The 19,155-nt window shown below is 51.2% G+C and overlaps 1 protein-coding gene across 2 annotated transcripts in view; it reads right to left on the reverse strand.

Annotated features, from left to right (window-relative positions):
* HCN4 (hyperpolarization activated cyclic nucleotide gated potassium channel 4) overlaps positions 1-19,155 on the reverse strand; it is a 128,279-nt gene that overhangs the window by 72,431 nt on the left and 36,693 nt on the right. The window contains exon 1 of one of the 2 annotated variants that reach the window (XM_015638891.3): positions 15,798-17,237. The exons of the other annotated variant lie outside the window; for it this stretch is intronic. Coding sequence (XP_015494377.1) covers positions 15,798-16,501 — 704 coding nt within the window. The 5' untranslated portion in view covers positions 16,502-17,237. Of the gene's footprint in view, positions 1-15,797; positions 17,238-19,155 lie in introns of those variants that run through there. 2 annotated transcript variants of the gene reach the window in all.

A 19,155-nucleotide genomic window follows, 5' to 3' on the forward strand; every position in this document is an offset into this window, starting at 1 on the left:
GATGGATGGATGGATGGATGGATGGATGGAGCACATGCCATGTTGTGTTTTGGACCTTCAGCTCCTTGTGATTACTTTCTGGGAATCCTCACAGGTTTACATCCTTGCTTTAGCCCTGGTGGGAAATGTCCATGCTGGCACCACTGCTCTAGACAAAGTTCACACCCAGTGATGCCAGAGCCTCTTTCCATGGGGAAGGAGTGGGGTGGAAGGAGTAAGGCACCTGAAAAAGGACCAAGGCACTGCCTGTGTGTACTTCAGCTTCCAAAGCACCAAATGCTTCTGCCCAGCTCTCCTGCTGCTCACATCAGACTCTTGTTTGTAATGAGTTATGCAGGCTGCAATGGAGCACAATGAATCCTCAAAAAAGACTAATGCTGCTGGGATCTTGGGGCTATTCAGGTAGCCCAGACCCCAGACAAGAGATGAATCACCTTCTAAAAATGCAGCAGTTAAGAAAAAAAAAAAAAAAAAAAAAGTCCAATTGCTTCTGATTATTTTCAGTCTCAGAAGAAACATACTGTACAGGCTGTGCTTACCTAAGGCATCCACGTGAATCCACTATCCCTCCCCCTGGAATGGCTGCTGAATTAATTACTGCCTGTACTGAAACACTGAGGAGCTCCCCAGAGACTGACTCCCTTCTGACCTCAAAGCTTTTTAGGGCAGGTGGCTGAGTCTCCCCCCAGTGGCATCTATCAGCTGGGGAAACTGAGGCACAGAGGGGCAGATATTCCAGAGGGCCTCACTCCCTCAACAGGTCGGAGAGACCAGGAATTGTGCCATCCAATCCAGTGTCTGAAGGGCACTCAGCTCTGAGCTTCACATCCTCCAAAGCCCCTTCTGGCTCCTGAGGAACTGTCACTGTCCCTCCAAATGTTCCTGCGCTGGGCTGAAATGAGGAAACCCAGCAGGAGCTGAGGGAAAAGGAGCAGGGCTTGGTGCACACTCTGGGACAGCAGAATTAAAAACTCAGACAGTAGACATGTAAAATACATTCTCCCCAGAAAGGACAGACTTCCACTGCCCACAGAGGATGCTTTGAACACCAGTTAGATGCAATATTAAGAATTCAGGGGCCACATTCAGGACATTTAAGGTCTTTCGCCTCCTGTCAGGCTGGCAGGAGGAAATTGGGCTTTTCACCTGCCTGTGTGGCATGGAATGTGCTCCACACACTCCTGAAAAGGAGCATGGGAGCATGTGCTGGGGATCCAGGCACTTCCAGCCCCTCCCTGCCCTTTGCCAAGGCCTGGGATGCTGCTGCATCTCTCCTGCTTTTTCCAGAACTCGCTACAAATTTTCTGACCTGTGGTGTGGTGGGGGTTCCCAGGGGGTTCTCCTTTATCAAAAGCTGCAGGGTCTGTGACCCACAGAGTCCTCTCCAGCCATTTGTTCCCAACAAGAAACCCTCTGGAGCAAGCTGGAGCTGCAGGCTCTCCTCAGTATCCCAAATCCCCACTAGGACACACGGGGTTCTGCAAACTTGTTGTGACTCTGCTGTGCAGCGCTGCTCCTCCAACACACACAGTGCCAGGAACAGGCAGACAAACAGTGATGGGCACCATGAAAAATGCTCAGATAAATCTTTTCCACTATGGGCTGGACTTGGCCTGCTCTATTTAAGTCAATGGAACAAAGCCATTGAGCCCTGGGGGAGCAAGTGCCAGCCCTAAATCATTTCTTTGATTAATTGTTCTTGGGAAGGAAGAATTCATTAAGCATTCCGCTCAGCAATTAGAAATAAATATATTTTTAGAATGAACAACCTGCCAGAAACAAGTTGTTTCAGAAATATATTCAGCTTGATGCATTTCCATCAATACAGAAGGAGGATGCTCCAGCCTGCCAGAGGGACAGGCTGGGAAAGGGACACTGCAGGGACAGGCAGGACAGCTCCTTGTGATGTCTGCACCACTCAGGTTCAGTCTGCATGAGCAAGCCGAGAGGAAACAAAGGAGTTTTTCTCTATATTCCTATTCCAGCCATAAGCTGGGAATAGATCTCCCTGCTATTTCACAGGAATATGACAAAGCCATTCCTACACACAGCTGGGGCAGAGCAGATAGGAGAGTCATGAAAGCCCAATAAATAACAACACCCCCGTAGTATTTCCACTTTGGCATCAGGCTCAGACAAGCTACAAGGGCAATGGGAAATAACAACCTCTGTAAAGAGTTTGGGACACGTAATTGCCACAGCCTTTAGAGGTGAGACACGCTGACACAGTAAATGGTTACCACAGGGACAGCAGGACACGAGCCTACTCCAAGGCAGTGACAGCCAAACCCTTCCCTGGCCACTGAAGGTACAGCTGCCACTAAATGAGGTGCAAGGGTGTATTTTCAGTTTTAAATCCACATGTCAAGGCAGGAACTCAACACGGGCTCTGTTCGTGCCTGCGCCCAGAGGACCACATGGAATTGTGAGATGGGCACTTTGCCGTCCCCACCAGCCTAGAAAAATCTACTTCTGGTCCTGAGTGCAGAAGAGGAAACCCTAAAAGAACCTAAACATGCTCTGGATCTGAGAGTCACAGCCACAAAAAGACTATTCCAGGCTTTTAAGTTTTGTACCTTAAAAGAAAAGACAAGTCTTATCCTTTGGTTGTGGTGCCTAGAGGCAAGTCTGTTCCCTGCCTTGTTTTGGGAATGTAGGATGGCAGCAGTGTCTCAATGAATTCCAGCTTTTCCAAGAACACACTCTCAAAGGGCTCTCTTGCCTAAAACATGAAACATCCTTGTAGTTTTTCCTTCTGCACACACAGGACCCACTTTCAAGGCCACTGCAGCAGGCGCTGGCTCAGCCTTTGATTTCAGCAGGGATGTGCTGGGATATCACATAAATTGCCTGGGAAGTTGTGCACTTCCACCATGATTACATGATTTCTGTGGTTTTCTTTCCTTAGTTAATCCAGGCCTTCTGCTTAAGCTCAGAGTAAGGCAAGAGCCAAGGTTTTGCTCTTGTTCTTTCATGCCAGCAGAAATGTCTGTACTGTGCCTCGGCCCAGCTGGGAGCCCCAGCACTGGGAGACTGCAGGAAGGCTGAAGAAGAGGAGGAGGAAGATGGGTCAGTGGTGAGAGCACCTGGGAAAGCTCTCAAATCACTGCAGTGACTCCAGTGGGGAACAGCAGAGGGTCTTTGACTGGAAGCCAGGGAAAGCTGGGAGATCAGCTCTGCTCTAAAGTGTATCCAAACCCAGATTAGCTCATTAGATATGCAGATAGTAAATTAGGGATCTCCTTCAGGAAAGGCACCCTTGAATCAGAAATAGCTGTTTTGTGGACAAAGAGCAGAAAATTCAGGGCTCTGAACCACTTCCACTGCAGCAAGAGAGCCCCAGGCTGCCCAAATCCTGCCTTGAAGAGCCACTGTACAAACACCAAGCTGGGAGTGGAATCTGGGATCAGTGACAGCAGTGCAGCACCAGCAGGTCCCCTCTAGTGCACAGGGCCTGGGTGTAATGCAGTGTTCCTGTCTGGGACACACAGCCTGAGGTGCCTTCAAGGAGGGAAACTCATTCCCAGGGCCATTCTCACCTGGGAATTTGGCTCTATTTGTCTACTGATGAACCTCATTTCACAGGAATGATGATCAACCCTCCTGCATCCACAAGAACCCCGGTGTGTGGAGGGATGATCTCACCCAGCCCTGCAGCCAGGCTGAGCTGAGGGAAATGCAGCAGAACCACTGCAACTCCAGGGAGTTCCAGGGCTGAACAAAGCTGGAATATCTGAACTGCACTGCCCTTACTCACAGTGGCACCTGCCTGCCTGCAAAGGCCACGAGCTGCTCTGCCAAAGCCAGAGTGTTTATCATCTGGGTAGTTTATATTACTACAAAACTCCTTTATTGGAATCCCCTCCCTTCCTCTCCCTGAGCCAGCCAAGGCCATACTTTGCCTAGGAAAAGCAAGTTTGCCAAGAGCTTGTGAAGAATTCTCTGCCCTCTTCTTGTGCCCAGCTGTAGGAAAACTGTGCTCCTCTCTGAACTGTATCACTAGAGGAATAGCCAACCCTATTCTTTTTCCCTAACTGGGCTGCAGATCTTATGATCCCCATTTGGGGCAGGCACAAGTTTCCACTGACCTGTCCCAGCTTCAAAGATATGCCCTTTCCCCAGAAAAATCTTGGGTGTGGGGGTGTGGAGAGAAAGCAAGGCTGGAAGCTTTGGGCAAGGCTGGAAGCTCTGGGCCAGGCTGATGAGATGGGAGGGCCGAACTTCTGGCACTGTTCACAGCCTGTCTCTGCACCTCTTATCTGGGAGACTGGGCAGAAATGCTGCTGGCCTGCCGCTCCTGAAGGGGGGTGTGTGATGATTGCACTGGAGGAAGTGGTTGAGAACACCTCAGCCCTGTGAGAGCAATACCCCAGAACAAGCTGCCAGGTCCCAGAGGGTTTCATCTCTGACTTCATCCAGCTGCCACAGCCACGCTCCTGGATCGCACTGTCTCCCATCCACACTAGCACCTCTGGCATTTCCTCTTCACCTGCAGAGAGGGTTGTGCTGAAGGGGGGACTGAGCTTTGGAGAAATTACACTGCTTTTCATCCTGCTATGGGAAACAGGGCTGGAAACACTTCTGAGGGGTTTAGGGCAAGAGGAAGAGCAAAGAAGAGGTGGTGGTGGTGGTCTGCAAGTGGGAATGCCCATGCTGTGGTAGCAGGCAGAGAGATTTCTGTGCAGGTGTCTGAGGGGTTCAGCTCTGGCTTACGCTGCTCCCAGTCCCAGCATTCCCATTTATTATCAGCTGCACCCCCGATGTTATGCACTAATTTCCACAGCAGACTCATTCACACACACACACACAACACCCACCTACATGCAGCAATGGCTAGACAGACACAAAGCATGCAGCAGCCAATTATTTGGGGTGGGAACAGCTTGCATGAGCTCATGATGAAGCTTAGCCTTAATTCTGCTGAGCTGGAGAGGCTGGAGCTGTGCTCTGCTCTCCTGACTGACTGCGGAGCGCAGAGCAGGGCAGATGATGTCAAGGCAAATCTTTTTTTGTCTGCAGTGCAGATTTGGCTGTGTGAATTTACTTGCAAATGAGGCTTCCAGATCCCCTATTGGAAAGCAGGAGTCCTAGGCCATACCCAGAGTGCCACTGCTAGCCCAAATTCCTGCTTGTGCTGCAAAAGAGGTGGCCTTGGTTTGGAAGGACTTGGGCCTTCCCAGCAGGAGCTGCAGGCAATGAGAATCCAGTGGGATTGACAGTGGGACGGGGAGGAGTGCCTGTGCTGCAGACACAGCAGAGGAGCCCACCACAATGGAAACAAAGGAGGGGAGGCCCCAACAGTGCAACTTTCCCTCTGGTTTCACAAACTGAGCCCCAAAATCTGTCCAGAAGCACTCAGGGGTCACGGACACATCTGGAGTTTAGTGAAGCACGTCTGTGAGCGAGGTTTTTGTTCCATTCCCAGCTGTGGGAGAGGCCTGGATGTTCCAGCCACGGCACACAAAGGGAATTGCCCTGACCCAGGCTGGCATGGAGCAGACTTGTGTTTGCACTAAAAGCCAAGGGTCACAACACATCACCCAAAGATCCACCAGCCACCCAGCCCTGGGGATGTTTTCTGTCACACTGCAGCAGGGACAGAAACCTCGCAGCTCCCGTGCCAGACCTGCTATTTAGGAGTGTTTACTGAAGTCCAGAGTCACATATTCCCAAAGAAAAGGGTAACACACCCTGCAGTACACATGACTGGTGAGGGAAAAATGGAACATCTTATTCTTAGAGCATCTCCAAACCCCATGCAGAGGGCTGCACAATTCTCATTTATGGACATAAAAGGTAAAATCCATCTTGTCTGCCTCTCCATGCAGGCTTTTTTCCAATCTTTTCCCAGCCTAGTTCTACACCTGCCAGACAACAGAGCACTGTATATGGAACTGAAGAGTAGTGGTAACCTCTTCCCTCATCAAGACAAAGGAACCAATGATTCAGAAATCCCCGATCAGTCCACAGATCCACTGCTTTTTGGGGTCCTAACAGAAGATGGACAATAGGTGAGACCTTATCTACAGCACTACACAGAAAAGGAGAATCCCAAAGAAATCCTCATGGAACTTCCTGGTAGAGACCAACCCCACCCTCGCTGCTATCTCCTCTGGCATCTGCTGTTACATTAAATATCACAGAGTCCCCCAGCATCTTCCATGGCCCCTGGCAGCACCATCACCCCTGTTTTTAAAGCTGGAGATGTCAAGGCATGGAGAGTTCAGCTCAGGATGGCTCATGGGTCCGACCTGTATGCCTGACATCCCTTCCAGCTTGTCCTGTCTGCTAGGCACTGCTTGTCATTCCAAGTGCATCCACAGCTAAATGAGCACGATACGAGTGCTTTGTATGGGCATCAAGGAGGACAGACCATCATCTGCAGTCTAGACTGGTCCCTCCTCCTGCCCTCCCCACGATTCACAGGAAAATAGGGATGGAAAAATATATTCCTCTTGTTATTAATAGAAGTGCAACTTGTGCATGCATTAGTACCTTTGAAATGAAGGGGGAAAGGTCAAGCATCGAGAATTTGTGCTTAATGAAAGTGGGTTTGCTATTGTTAAAAAAGCTGCACGGAGCCAGGCATCATTATCTTTTCTCTTATCTCCTGGGCCATGGGGAGAGCTGGCTGGGCCATGGCAGGAGTGAGATGGGCACAGCTCCTGCTGCTCTGCAGAGCTGGGCTGTCCCTGCGGTGGACACGAGGGGCACGGGGAGGGCCTCTCCTGCCCACAGTGCCCCCGAGAGGCACCGCTGCCCTGCTGAGAGGGCTGAGTGAGCCCCTGGCCCTGACATCCCTGGGAAGGAAAGGATTTGTGGAGTCCCCCAGTCTCTGGAATGCAGCTGTTATCTCCTCCCAAGTGCTGGTAACTGCCAGATGTTGCTTTCCCACACTCAGCACATCCAAATGCATCTCCTCAGGTTTTCCAGGGTTTTCCATGCCTTCCTCGTGCTCAGGTGGGATGAGGATCACACTGTAACAGTGTCCAGGTTCTGATCAGGAGCAGGAGAAGCGACTCCAGCAGAGTTCCTGTGCTCTCAGTCCCACTGGAGCTGAGCTCCCTACACAGCTCCTGATTGTCTGGCACTCACAAACACCCCAAGCACAGCTGTCACAAGGGAAAAACAGGAGTCAGAGCTCCTGCACTAGAGTCAGCTGGCAACCTGCAGCTCCTCTCCTGCCTCTGAGCTCTGCCATAATGGATGCACAAACACACACACACACACACACACAACCTCTCCATCCAAAGAGGCTGAGAGTTAAATCCTTAATTAGCACATTTGGACAAGTCACCACAAATGAGATTAGCTGTCCTGCATCGCTGGGGAAGCTGCTGTGCCCCTGGAACATGGAAGTGATGGGCCCTCAAGCTGACCTTGGAATTCCCCCTTGGATGCTCATCTGCTTTGCTCTCACGGCACTGTCTTCCCCTGCTGCCTGCAGCATCTCCTTGGGAGATAAGAGCCTGGTTTTCCTCCAGCCTGGTGCTAACACCAGGCACGGGGTGACCACACTCGATACGGCACACAATGAATAATTCCAGTTTGGAAAGGGCCTTCCCAGCCAGCAAAGCATTCAGTGTGGAAATGGAGCAGGAAAAGGTCTCTCTAAGAGCACCTTGCTAGCCCAGGACACATCTGCTTCCCCTGCCGTGTTTCTGGAGTCCTGAGTGCTGTGTCTGCTGACAGACCCAGGGCTGGTGCTGTCGGCACTGCAGAGCTGCAGGGAGCCACGCTGTGTCCTGCTCTGCCCTGTGCCTCATCAGACCCCAGCCCACTCTGGGGGACCTGAGCACTCCTCACCAGAGTCCTTGCTCTTACATCTCAGTCCACTGCTCTTGTCCTGGACAGCAGCTTGGATTTTGAGCGTGCAGTGCTGCTCGGGAAGAGCCCTTGTCCTGCCCTGCAGACTCAGCAGTGACAGCTTTACAGCCAAGGAGTGCTCAGCTCCGTGGGGATGAGCTCTGCAGTGCTGCTGGGGAGAGAGGTCCTGCAAACGTTTCAGGAAGGAACTTAAATCAACCCTGTTCACCATAATGACTGACTCTTCTGCAAGGGAATCGAGGGAAACTCGTGAATCTCCAGACATACCAAAGGCAATGATGTCACCAGCTGGGGGCTGCCTGCATGGAAAGATGTTTGTGAGCACTGCACCTGCCTGCACAGCCACAGGAAAGCGTGTGGGACACACTCCTGTGAAGGAGGTGGACAGCACCTGGATCCTTTCACGTGGAAATCAGCCCATGCTTCGTTACACACCCAGCAAGGGATATAAGAGATCTGTCAGAGCTGCTGATGTTCTTAATTCTTCCTCCTGGCCTCCAGTTCTGGGAATGGTCTTATCCCTCCTCACAGCCTGGCCTGTGTTCAGCCACAGAGCTCCTGGCACAAATGTTCTGGGGGCAAATCTCAAGTAGCCACTTCCCTGCAGCCTGACCTTTCCCTCACACTCAGCAGTGGAAATGGGCTTTTTGAAGTTCTCAAAAGGAGCTGGCACCTTGCTTTTTGAGTGACATTCATCTGTAGGTAAATTGATTTAATAGCTTGTTAGAGTGCCAATTAGAACCAACAATAACTCAATTGACCTATAACTGCCTTGGCACCAACACGGCTTTCAAAAATAAGAGAAAGGAGGAAATCTCTGCTCTGGCAGAGATGAGAGCTCAGATAGTTGGTTTTGAGAGCAAACTGAGGGATTCATGGGCTTGCTAATGAGATGCTCATAACACATCAGAAACAAAGACAAATTTCAATGGTTTCAAGCTAAAATGACACTATGTTATCTCCAGACAAAGATCACTCTTTTATCTGTATAATAAATGGATTTCAGTGCAGTAGCAGTGACTCCAGAGCAGAAAAAAACCTCAGTGCCACAGAAAGCACTAGCACAGTTACCTAACCGGAATAACACTGGATTGAAACCCCAAGTTTACCTCCTTAAAATAGTGCTGCAAAGTCCTACACCAACTCTGTGGGTTTTACCCTCAGAAACCACATTTTTCCTTCAAATAAAACCTCTTTCATTTCTTCTGCAGTGGAGATTGTGCTTCCACACAAATTCATCATGTTAAATGCTCAGGTCTGAGGATTGAGATCTTTCAAGTTTAAAAAATAGAAACTGAGTAGCTTTTGTCTAAACATTGGCAGTGTCCAAGGATAAGGAGAAGGATAATGTGGAAGGGTTTCAAATTACTGGGAAAAATGATCCATTCTTAAGTCAGGAAGGGGATGGAAGAAACTGAGATTGTTGGAAGAGTCGGAAGGACAACGGCAACTAAGAATATGTAGGAGGAGAAGGAACTGATTCGGAGAGACCCAGCCAGAGAAAAAGCTGAAGGATACGGATGGAGACTGGAACTGGACTGAGTAAATGCCAACCCAACACACTGCAACATGGCAAGGGGTGAGGGGGAGAGGCATTACTGAAAACAAGGTGGAAATCAGCAATCAGATGAGCAAGAAGTTGGATATCAGCATCTAGGACTGGCTGGACAGGACACCTGCCATGAGGAGCCCAAAAAAAGAGATGACACTGGTGGGATGAGAAACACCAAGGGAGAGAACAGGTTGGAGAGAGTGGGGCTAGAAACAGACTGTGTTTCCTTTGGAGCCTGGAGTAGCCCTGGAATGTGGTGCAGCATCTTTCCTTGGCTATAGCTCCCTGCTACAGCCACTGCTTCATTCGGAGCAGAGGGCAGTGCAGCACAGCCTTGAGCAGCTCCACACCTGCTAATGAACCCAGATATTGTGCCAAGGGGAGAGACTGAGTTGTTTTTACAACCCTAACAACTGTACAAACCACTGCATTAAAAGTCAGACTGCAAAGTCAAAAGCTCGGGGTAGGAAACAGCAGACAGGAGCTTGGCTGTGCTATGTTCCAGTCACCACATGGATCAAACCGGTGTTTCCCAGAGAATTCCTGCCTCCTCCAAGGTGGGAGGGCGGGCTTGGGGCAGGCGTGTGCAGGAGAGGATGTTCTGTAGGAGCCCATTTCTTGCCCAGTCCGGCAGGTTTGCAATGCAAGAGGGAAGGAACTGCAGGTGGGATGTGATGGCCAGGGCAGGTGAGCAGAGCCCCAGAAACGCCCCTCTGCCAGAAAGCTCCTGCAGGAGTGTCAGGCAAGGAGCCCAATCCCAAATGGAACTGCAATAATACTCTGAGATGATGATGGGAGAGAACACGATGTCATTGTTTACAGCAGTGATTATTTTTTGCTATAACAACAGACAAACCAACAAGCAGCAGAGGCTTAGGAAGAGGGTGGGAGGGATGGGCCCATTTCCCAGTCTGGCTGCTCACAGAGCCAGCCTAAGAAATGGTCCAGAGCAGAATGTGCCCCATCCTCTCAAGGCACCCACGGCTCCCCAAACGGGTCCCCATTAGCCCTTCTGAGTGCCAGGGATGGCCCGGTCCCTGCAGAGCCCCCAGGGCAGAGCTCTCACCAAGGGGATGCTGTGAGAGGCCTCCTGCCCTGCACAGCTGGGCCTCAGTTCCACCACCCCCAGGTCAGAGATGGTTTTACCTCAACCCCCTCCAGTCTGTGCCACCTCGCTATAACCTGGCGTTGATATTTCCAATTTCCTCGCTGTCAGGAAGTGAACATTTATTGCTAGCACAGTGAATATTTTGTAAAGCCATGAGAAAATTAACCTTTTTTTTCCCTTCACATATGGATTTGAATAAGATATAATAAATTAGATATGTTATCTTACAAGAAGAGATGAAGAAAACATTAAATTGTTTTTCCCAAAGGAGCCATTCCTGAGTGTACTGAGGGAGGGACAGATAATGTCTTCATCTGTTGGCAAAGATTGGTATGAAGGGCCTGGCTTAAGTTGATGCAAAAATCTTATCCACAGCTCTTTTTGTTAAATCTCAATGCTTGCTTTACTATTTATTTATGTTACCTTATCTCATTTTCTCCACATAAAAATACCATAATATATTAGTCCTAAAATATTTTACCATGGTGACCCACTGAGGTGTTGCCTTTACCGAGGCCTTCCTGTTTTCCAGCTCAGGCATGTGGACATGCTTCCTACAAAAAGCTGTACTCCTGCACAGACTGTCTGGTGTGGGATTATTTATCCTCTGCCTCCTGACCAGGGAGCTGGGGCATGAAGCCTGACTTGCCTATGGATGTGGGAAGTATGGATGCAGGAGTTTCACTCCCTTAGGTCATGGTCACAAAGCCATGGTTCTTCTGCAGCCTGACTGAAAGTCCACTGAAGATAACAGATGTGTTCAGCAGAATTTGGATTATCCTATGTGTGATTCCTGTTGGGATCCTCTCATTCTGCTCCAGCAAAATGCCTTGGGAATTGGCTGGGAAGTTCTCTGCAGCAAAGGCAGATTTTGTCTCCCTGCTACCCCAGGGACACCCCATCACCACAAAGAGGAGAAGAGAGCCAAGCCTGGGAGCTGCTCCCTCCAAACCTGGCCTGTTGGCACTCCCCGTTGGATTCCAATGCCAGGCACAGTCCTGCCATCAAAGCCACTGCCCCCTGCCCTTTCCCTGAGCCAGAATTCCCAGTGCTGCACATCCTGCTCCATGGCTTGGAGCAAAGGGCGAGTCATAGACTCAGGAACAGAGGGAGGGCAGCACAAGGAGCAGCACCTTGGCCAGGAGATGGAGGAAAAATGGGCATTATTGCCTGAGAGCAGGGAGCAACCCCCACCCAAGGAAGCTGCCAAAGTCAGTCAGCACTGCTGGACTCTCCACAAATTGTTTACCCTTCGAAAGCATGGGGGAAAGCTTCCCAGTGAGAACAGTGTGCACAGCCAGAGCAGCACCCAGAGAGGCACTGGAAATCAGGCCTGCTCAGGAGGGTGGGAAAGGTAAGCACACATCCCTCCCATTCCTGCTCCATCCCACAGTGCTATTGGCTTCAGCTGTTAGGACTATAATTAGTAAATCCCACCGATCCCCCTGGTGAAGGAAGGCTGAGGGACACTGCAGCAAGAAGGGAAGCAGTGATTTTGTTGTTTCCCCTTATACCTCACACCTGAGCACCTGGATTTTGCTGCCACAGAAACCTCCCCAGGGTCCCAGCAGGCAGGGAGCACTGGCAGAGGAAGCAAAGGAAAGAAAGGATCTGTTTGCACACAAGTATTACAAGTAATGGAGAGCAGTGAAAAGAAGAATTCTAAAATCTGTAGTTGGGTCTGCTATCGAGCGGAATGTTTGCCATTGTTTTCAAAGAGACAGCGGCTTCTCTTCACTGTGAGGAAGTTAATAGATTACTGGGCAGTGAATAATGTGCAGTTCTATTTACATCCACTGCTGGGACTATTTTGGGCCCTCTGATAGTGTATCTGTTCTCAGGTCTTTCTAAAAGCAGCATGCTACACTTCTTTTGCAAGCAATTCTGGGCAGCAGCTACATCCCATATGCTTCAGTCAGCTACAAACTAGACAGATCATTGTTTGTCTGGAATTTTTTTATTAAACCAATTGTACTAGATCAATGCTTCCTCTAAGCAATAAAATACAATTCTGTCTACCCAGTGGAAGAGCTTTCAAAGTCACAGATAAATCTTGATCTAGAAAACACAGTGTGGCTCTGCACTGATGTGCAATCAACCACAGATGCAAATGAACTCCAGCTGCCAGCACACACATCTGCACCTCAGAATGGGAGCCAGGACTCTTAATTTTCATTAGAAGTTGCTAAGACACCTTTTAAGTGCTTCTAGAACCAGCCCACTGCATTAGTCAGGAGTACTCAGGGGCACCGAGCTTGATTTTTATAAAGGTCATTTGATGTCTTTTCCCCTCACAATGGACTAAAAGCAGAGATCAACAAAGCCTGAATCTATATTAATTTGTTTTACTCTTGGAGGGTCATAGATTTGCCACTGGAATTAGCCCTATTAGATGCTAAAATGATAATTTAATGAGACAATGATGAAAGCCTCTGTTCTATTCTAAATCAGGAACTCCTCTGGAAGCAGAGCGCGAAGGAGCAGCGACTCCGTGGAGTCAGAGAATGGCACCAATGTCATTTCACAGCAGTGCATCGGCCTGCAGTGTTCCATGCAAACTTCCCAGCTCCAGCTGCTCGGAGCCGGGAGTCACGAGGGCTGGAGCTCCAGCAGAACCTGCCTGGAGATGTGCCTCGCTCGAGAGGGGAGGCAGCTTCCTCCAAAGGCAAACTCTTGACCAGCAAACACTGCTGCACAGCCTGGGTGCCAGCAAAGGGCAGGATGATGGAACCTCCAAGATCCCGAGGAATCCGCAGCCGACTGGAACAGGGAGCAGTCAGGAATTGCACTGCGTAATTCCCCCAGCACACAACACCCTCCTTTGGGGCACCGATACAGCTCTTGCAAATATTTTGGTAAGATCTGCTCTTTGGTGCAATCTGCTGCATCTCAGAGGTCAAAAAACGTTAGCCATATTCACAGGAGTTGTTTCCAAGAGAGATGCTTTAGCAGAGGGCAAGAGGGAACACAAAGCCCCAACAGAAGGTGGGAGGGCTCCCACTCTTCCCCTTCAAAGCAGCCATTGTCCACAGGTCACTTTCCATGGAAGCCCAGGCACATTCTCTAAGCAGTGTTCCTACCCAAACAGATCTGCTGCAGGTGACCTAGAAACAGGGGTGAACAAAGCCTCCCTGGAAATATCCCCCCTGAGCAGGCAGTGGTGCACCCAGCTCCTCCTGGCCTCGGCACATGGCTCCAGACTCTCACCCACTGCCCCAGCCCAGGGGGACAGCGGGGACACAGCCCGTGCTGCTGGGCTGGGCTGCTACACCAGTTCAGAAGGAAACCAGCCCACCTGGAATGTGCCCCAGGTACAGACACACAGCTCCCTGTGCCTTCCCCGCACGGACTGCAAGCTTTGTCAGGTTCTGTTATTAACACCAGGAGTCACCCACGCACCCACGGACAGCTCAGTGCCCGCAGCTCCGTGGCATCATCCAGCTGAGGGAGCCAGGGCTTGCCAGCAGACTCCATTCCTTAGGAGAGGCCCCATAACCAAGTGCCTCAGGAATGAAAAGTTACTTCATCTTCTTGTGGAATAAGCTCTGGTTCTGTAGAAACCTTAAAATCCCAAACTCATGGGACCATCTCACCTTGGGCAAGGTGGTTACCTCAGCTCCTGCTGCTCAAGTTTGCCATGCTGGTTCTGCGCTGAAAACAGGCACAGATATAGAAGGGAATAAACCCACCACAGAGACAGAAGGACATGGAAAGCTGAACACTGCTTTTGTCTAACTCAAGATACAACACAGAGACTAAACCCCAAATTTCCTGAGGGCATGACATGCAGAGCACACCTTGCTGGAATAACCCAAGAAAACACAGCAGGTAAACTTCAGACCCACGACAAATGCTGCAAATATAGCCGAGAGTATGGAACTGGTATTGTTCTTTTGAAAGGTGCTCGTTCTCACATTTCTGTGTTTGGGAGCTATAACTTGGTCAGTCTCACTGGGAGGCAATTTTCCCCTGCTTCCAGCATGGGATTGGGTAAGGCTGTGCTCACAAGGACTCTGCATCATGCTGGAGCTTCTGGAAACCCTCCTAAGCTCAGTCAGCTGTGTGCTTGGGACACTTGAATGCACTGAATGTAAATGACAGTGCAGTCCTCCAACTCACAGAGCCTTCTAATAACATTTATTAATCCAAGCAAATATCAAGGAATCTGGTCAGTGCCAGTGCTGAATCCGCTAAGCGTGTGGGCTGCTCGCTAAATCCCTAATAGGTGGTGTCAAGACGTTTGTCATTCCTGCCTTTGGGAGCCCAAATCCACCCCGAAACTCCTTCCTGCAATTATCTCGCTAACTGTATTTTCGGGAATCACGCACGGTTCCTTGCAGAGTCCACAAATTCAATAAAATCACGTAGTGTGACAAAGATATGTTTAAATAATATTCTTCTCCTGTGCGCTTTTAAATGTGAGATGTAAGCCTGTTGTAATTAAAGTTGAAGCAATAAACCTTAGCCATTGATTGTACTCAGTAATTAATTATTGATTGCAGTGCTTTACATACATATTGCAGAGGACAGTTCACCTGTGCAGCAGATGACACTTTGCTCAGAAATACCCAAACACAGCCCCTCTGCTATGCAGGACTTTACAAAAACTGGCTCTAGGGTTTCCAAGTTCAGTTCCTTATTAACCTCCACGGAGATGTTGCTGTGGAGTGAGAGCAAGCCATTACTGACTTTGGCAAAGTCGGTGTTAACTACTCCCAATCCAAACTAATTTTGCAAATGAGATGTACAGATGCAAAAGAGGCTCTTTCTCTGTTAAGAACCTTGTTAATGCACACTGCCATCCCCTGCACATCCCAATTCCTGACAAGCCATGCTGCAGTAAGACACCTACACAGCAGCAACAGTAGCAACATCCCTGCCTAACTCTTGGGAAGGAGCAGGGAGAGGACTCGGAGGTGTGAAAACGGGAAGCATCAATCAGGCAGAGCATCCATGGAGATGCAGGACTAGTTAAGATCAGACACCACGCTTTTAGTCTAGAGTTGTGCATCAGGTGGGAACAGTTTTCCCCATTTACAACGAACTTAAAGAGAACCTTTCCATCATAAAAAGCCAAAGCCAACTGGTTTAAAAACGATTTAAAATTACTAAGAGTATGGGGACACTAAAATGAGGGTGCAATGTAAATGAAACCTGCAGCTTGTTTGAGTGGAGCAGATCTTGGCTGTGTCCTCTGGCTAGGAAATGACCCAGGAAAGTTCTGCCGGGGTGGGTGCCCTGTGCGGGAGGTGACATGGGAAGGGGCAGCCCAGCTAGTTTGGAGTGGGCCGGAAAAGGGGGGGGTTGTACCTGAAGTCGCTGTAGGGATGGATGATCCAGAACCCGGCAGACTTAACTCTTTCCTGCTCCCTCTCCACGGCCTTCTGGCTGCCAAACATCCTCAAGGAGAATTTGTTGACCCCCGGCTGGAGCATGGCCCCGAACTGCCTCTGCATGAAACCGGCCTGGCCGAGCCTCTGCTCCTCATCTGGGGTGATCTGGTCGCACCCTCCACCTCCCTCCACTTTGATGGAGGTCGAGGAGCAGGCCCGGGGGGGCGGCTGCTGGGGCTCCGGGGGGGAGGCGGGCGCTGGGGGCACAGGCAGCCCCTGCTCCAGCTCCCCGCTGCCAGGGGGGCTCTTGTCCTCCCCGGGAGAGGCTGGCTCCCCCTCGCCGCCGATGAGCCGCTTCTCCTCGGCCGCGTCGTGGAGGTGCCTGCTGGTGAGCGAGGACAGGCTCCCTTTGAAGCGGCGGCAGTCCCCGTTGGTGCTGGTCTTGGCGCCCTTGCCGCCGGCCTCCGTCTCCAGCAGGCCGGGGTCCCCGCCTCGGCCGGGGTCCCCCCCGAGGGCCCGGGTGCTCCCAGCAGAGGGCGAAGGCAGTGGCTTGAGCCTGATGCTTTTCCTGCGGGTGTCCTTGTCGCTGTCATCCTCCTCGTCCATGATCGACGCCTTGGGTCCGATCTGCTGGGGCAGGCTGTAGAGCCTCTTGCGCATGGAGGGGGGCAGCTTGTCCATGGCCGCTGCTGCTGCTGCTGCTGCTGCTCAGGGACAGGGAGACACCCCCCCGCTCTGCCCAGCGAGGGGAACCGGCACTGCCCCCAGGCCCCTGCCCCCGGCTCACGGGGCACGGGGGACCAGAGACTGGCGTGTCATCTCCTTACCAGGCTGTGGCATCCACAGGCTCTGCATCAAAACACAGGCTCTGCATCCAGAAGGGAAGGGAAGGCGGAGGGAAAAAAAAAAAAAAAAAAAACCAACAAAAAAAACAGAAAAGAAAAAAAATAGAGGGAAGGCAAAAACCAGCCTCCCCTTCTCCTCCGTTGTCCCGATTTGGCTACTTGCTGCTTGTCTCCCCTTGGTGAGTGTTACTGCAATCCCTGTCTGCTCAGATGCTGAGCACTGGGCAAGAAGTCTAGAGGAGAGCCACACACTTCTGGCTGGAAGGCGAGGGAGGGCGGCAGCGGCGGCAGCAGCCGCCTTGCCATGTTGGCTTCAAGATGCAAATGTGCCGTGGCTCCCGGCGGGCAGACATCATCCAGAAAGCGAAGCTCAAGCCGCAAACTCCTCAACCTGCCGGCCAATAACACAATGAACTGCAACCTGCAGCGGCCACTGCTTGCTTACATCACTGTCATCACTTATTCCTCATGCAGCCCCTGCTCCTGGGAATATTCATGAAGCCATCCCATTCTATTGGGTTGCCATAGGAGCGACTACAGCGCACAGGCTCTGCCTACCTGAGACAGCACCCGGGCTTCTTAAAGGGGCAACGCCCGGCAACCGCGGGGCTCGGCCGCCGCCGCGGGCACCGCGCCCCGGGCGCTGCGGGCACCGCGCTGCGGGCACCGGGCAGCGCCGGGCCCGCCCCGCCTCAGCGGCCACGGCCGCCGGGCCGCCGCCAGCTTATCAACAGCGGCATCGTAAACACCACAAAGTAAATAAATACGAGCGAGAATATTCCTTTTTCTCTTGGGTGCGGGCGCTCCCTGCTCCGCCCGGAGGTGTGGCTGCTGGGGGCAGGTTTGCTCGTGAAGGCACGGGGGGTTTTGTGGGAAGGGGCGAAGCCAAATTTAAAGGAAAACCAGCGGTTCACCTTGAAAATCTGACTTGCATGCAAAGCAGGGGCTCGGGGAGCGCCCGTGTTCCCTAGCAGAAGTTTGGCTGCCGGGAACACGCTGCCTTTGCCCCCGTCTGCAGGAAGGTTTGCAAGGACCCTTTCTCCGTGGCTGTTTGACTATTGCTCTCCTGCGGGGTTGGATGTGGAGAGGTCATTCCAAAGCGAATAAATGCAAGCAGCTGCATGTGGGCGCGCTCCGCCGCTGGCCTGAGGGAGGCTGGGCTGGCAGTGCCGGCTGCGGGGGCTCTCCCCGCGGCGGGGGAACCCCACTTCCCCCGGGCCTCCTGAGTCAGCACTGCCCGCCCAGGCTGCTCCGGGAGCCAGCCTGGGAATCCTGCTGCCCCTTACTGCTGCCCACGAGGCACCTCCTGTAACGGAGGCCAAAGCACTGGGGAAAACCGGCTACGATTAGGCAACACCTTTTGATGTTTGAGAGGGTTTTTCTGGAGAAAAAGAGGGAAAGAGGTGGCAATCAGCCCTGCCTGTGCTTCTTTGGGAATGGCTGCTTATTCTGTTTAAAAAGCTCCTAGACTGATAAAGTGATTCAAATCGTTCCTACTGCCAAGCCTTTGAAACCAGTGGAGTAAAATCAACAATCTGTTTGGCCACATGAGAGATTTTGGTGTGTATTTTTGCAGAGATTCAGCATCTGAGGCTTTCTAGAACGTTTGTTGTTTCAGACATTGCAAATCCTACCTGCTAGGAGAAGGAAACCACGTGAACTGCGCAGGCAGGGAGGCTGAGCACAGGCAAGGAATGCCCACGACAGGCAGGGAGGAAATCCCCACCTCACCTCCGTGCTCCTGCTCTTAGGAGCAAATATTTTTCCCTTTTCCCTTGCAGGAGCCGGTGGCTAGAGGTGACTGTGCCATGTAGAGCAGCAGGATGCTCCTGCAGCTCCACGGCAAGGAAATGCTGCTCAGCAGTTACTTCAGCAAGAACACACACACACACAGCACATGCTTCCTCATCTTTGTTTGCCTCTCCCTGGCTCTCTCCCGAATCCTTTCTCCCATGTGTTCTACCTGCTCCTCTCCTCCTCCCACCTCCTGGCACAGCCAGACTGCCTGTGACTCATTCCAAATACTCTACAGTGCAAATATCATTTAATATTATTATTTTCATCACATTGCTTTTCTGGGGAAATAAATTTCATTTTTTCCAGTGCTCCTGTAGATTAGATAACGTGAAATAAGCCAGGGAGAGCACTAAAGGTCTTTTCCCTGTATTTCTTCTCTCCTCCAGGCACTAGGGATGCTGAGGTGTAAGCACTTCTGTGCCTCAGCTGCAATCAACTGCCTTCCAAAAGGATGTGTTTTGATTAATGAGGTGCACAACATCTGAAATTGATGCAGCTTCTTAAGCGTAGTCCCTCGTGTTCCCAGGGAATGACAGAGCAGGAAAGGACGTGCTCAAGGAACCAAGCTGTTGTCCTCCCTCATCCAGAGGTGTTCTGGCTGGCACTCGGAAAATGCCCCACCATTCCCTGGACTGGCTGGGATGGTTGTGCCTGGTTTGGTGACAGGGATCAGGCTGTGCCCCATTTGGTGAC

Source organism: Parus major, chromosome 10 (genome assembly GCF_001522545.3).
Source record: "Parus major isolate Abel chromosome 10, Parus_major1.1, whole genome shotgun sequence".
NCBI classification, from domain to species: Eukaryota; Metazoa; Chordata; class Aves; order Passeriformes; family Paridae; genus Parus; species Parus major.